This window comes from Otolemur garnettii, unplaced genomic scaffold (genome assembly GCF_000181295.1).
Source record: "Otolemur garnettii isolate 467f Iridium unplaced genomic scaffold, OtoGar3 scaffold00048, whole genome shotgun sequence".
NCBI classification, from domain to species: domain Eukaryota; kingdom Metazoa; phylum Chordata; class Mammalia; order Primates; family Galagidae; genus Otolemur; species Otolemur garnettii.
In genome coordinates, this window is record NW_003852443.1 from 3,575,835 (window position 1) to 3,577,795 (window position 1,961).

The 1,961-nt window shown below is 40.7% G+C and overlaps 1 protein-coding gene across 2 annotated transcripts in view; it reads left to right on the plus strand.

The window, feature by feature from the left end:
* The window catches only part of NCKAP1 (NCK associated protein 1), a 117,723-nt gene that overhangs the window by 65,996 nt on the left and 49,766 nt on the right, over nt 1-1,961 (plus strand). For both annotated transcript variants that reach the window (XM_003791457.2, XM_023514145.1), the window contains exon 14: nt 875-956. In XM_003791457.2, the coding sequence (XP_003791505.1) occupies nt 875-956 (82 nt within the window). The remainder of the gene's footprint in view (nt 1-874; nt 957-1,961) is intronic.

Sequence of the window (1,961 nt, forward strand, 5' to 3'; positions counted from 1 at the left end):
TTTTTTTTTTTGGTTGCAGCCATCATTGTTGCTTGGTGGGCCCGGGCTGGGGATTTGAACCCGCCACCTTAGGTATATGTGGCTGGTGCCTTAGCCACAGGCGCCGAGCCAAATATTCACCTTTTGAAAGCTAGTTTGAAAGGGGTTTTTCTGGTCCATATTTTGTTGAGGCATAATTTGCATTCAACAAAAATCACCTATTTTTAGTGTATATTTTAAATTTTGATAGCTATGTACATTCACATAGCCGCCACCATGTTCAAGATGAAGTATTTCTAACACCTTTAAAGTTTGTTTGTATACCTGTATTTTGGATTCTTTCATAGATTACCTGACACAGCTGATCTAATGTTTGTCATTGTAGTTTTGCCTTTACAAATTTTTTCTCATGTAAGTGGAATCATACATTATATGGTCTTTTATTTTTTATTTCTTTCATTTAGCACAATGTTACTGAGATTCACTCGTTATGATTGATATTAAAATATCATTCCTTTTGGGTTGTACCCGGAGCTCAGTGGGATAGGGCGCCGGCCACATACACCCAGGCTGGCAGGTTCCAACCTGGCCCAGGCCAGCTGAACAACAATGACAACTGCAGCAGAGAAAATAGCCGGGTGTTGTGGCGGGTGCCTGTAGTCCCAGCTACTTGGGAGACTGAGGCACGAGAATCACTTAAGCCCAAGAGTTGGAGGTTGCTGTGACCTGTGATGCCACGGCACTCTACGCAAGGTGACATGGTATGGTTGTACCACTTTTTTTTTTTTTTTACTGTAACACATGATGGTTGTACCACTTTGTTTATCCATCCACTAGTTGATGGATAGTTGGCTCCCAACTAAATATTTTTAACATTTTTTAATTTCTTTTTCAGAATCTTTCTGTTTGCCCTGAAGATGAGTCAATCATCATGTCCTCTTTTGTTAACACTATGACTTCCCTAAGTGTGAAACAAGGTAGTAAGTCTTTTAAGTAAAAACCTATTATCTTTTGACTAGTTTTACAAACATGATTAAGAGAGAATTTAATAGTTAATTTTTATGGAATTTTCTTTGGACATGTTGTCTTTTAACTTTGTTCTCTTTGAAGGAAAAGTTTTCAAAATGATTTTGTGGTGATTTTTTAAAAAACCGTAAGATGATAGGTTAATATTTCTTACTGTTCAGCAGAAAAAAGTGAGACATTTTGTACCAAAGTATACAAAGAACAAAAAAGAGAACTTTGTATTGTAACAAAGGATCTATTCGGCCCAAGCATACCTGCCACAATAGTTGATATTATCATAAAATGTTTGGTCAGTGCCAGGCACTTTACGCTATTCCACTTCGTCCATATGACTTTTGTTTGTTTGTTATTTTAGAGACAAGGTCTCATTCTGTCACCAAGGCTGGAGTCTAGTGGCCGTATCATAACTATAGCCTCAAACTCCTGGGCTCAAGGGGGGTCCTCCTTCCTCAGCCTACTGAGTAGCTAGGACTGCAGGCTGGTGCCACCACACCTGGCTAATTTTTTTTTAAGAGATCAGGCTCTTGCTGTATTGTTCAGGCTGGTCTCAAACTCTTATCCTCAAGAATTCCTCCTGGCTTGGCCTCCCAAAATGCTAGGATCATAGACATGAGTCACTATGCCTGGCCCATATCTGTCGCAGCCCATATAGGGTATAGCATGGAGGAGCAAGTTATAAGAAACACCTAAATAGCTCGGTAACGTAACACCTTGGTGAAAAGGGCATGGGAAAGGATTTGACTCTCCTAACAAACATGAGAGCTCGTGAGAGGAGAGCATCAGTGATTGGCTGTCTATACGCCTGTGGTGTTAAGAGCCACACGCCTGTGTCTGTAAGAGGCTGGAGAAGAAGGCAGTCTTGAGCACACATTCTGTCGCGACCAGCTCACTCTGTCGCTTCTCGAAAGACTGCTAAAGACTGCTAAGATGTATTCTTCTGCTGAGACTGCTCTACT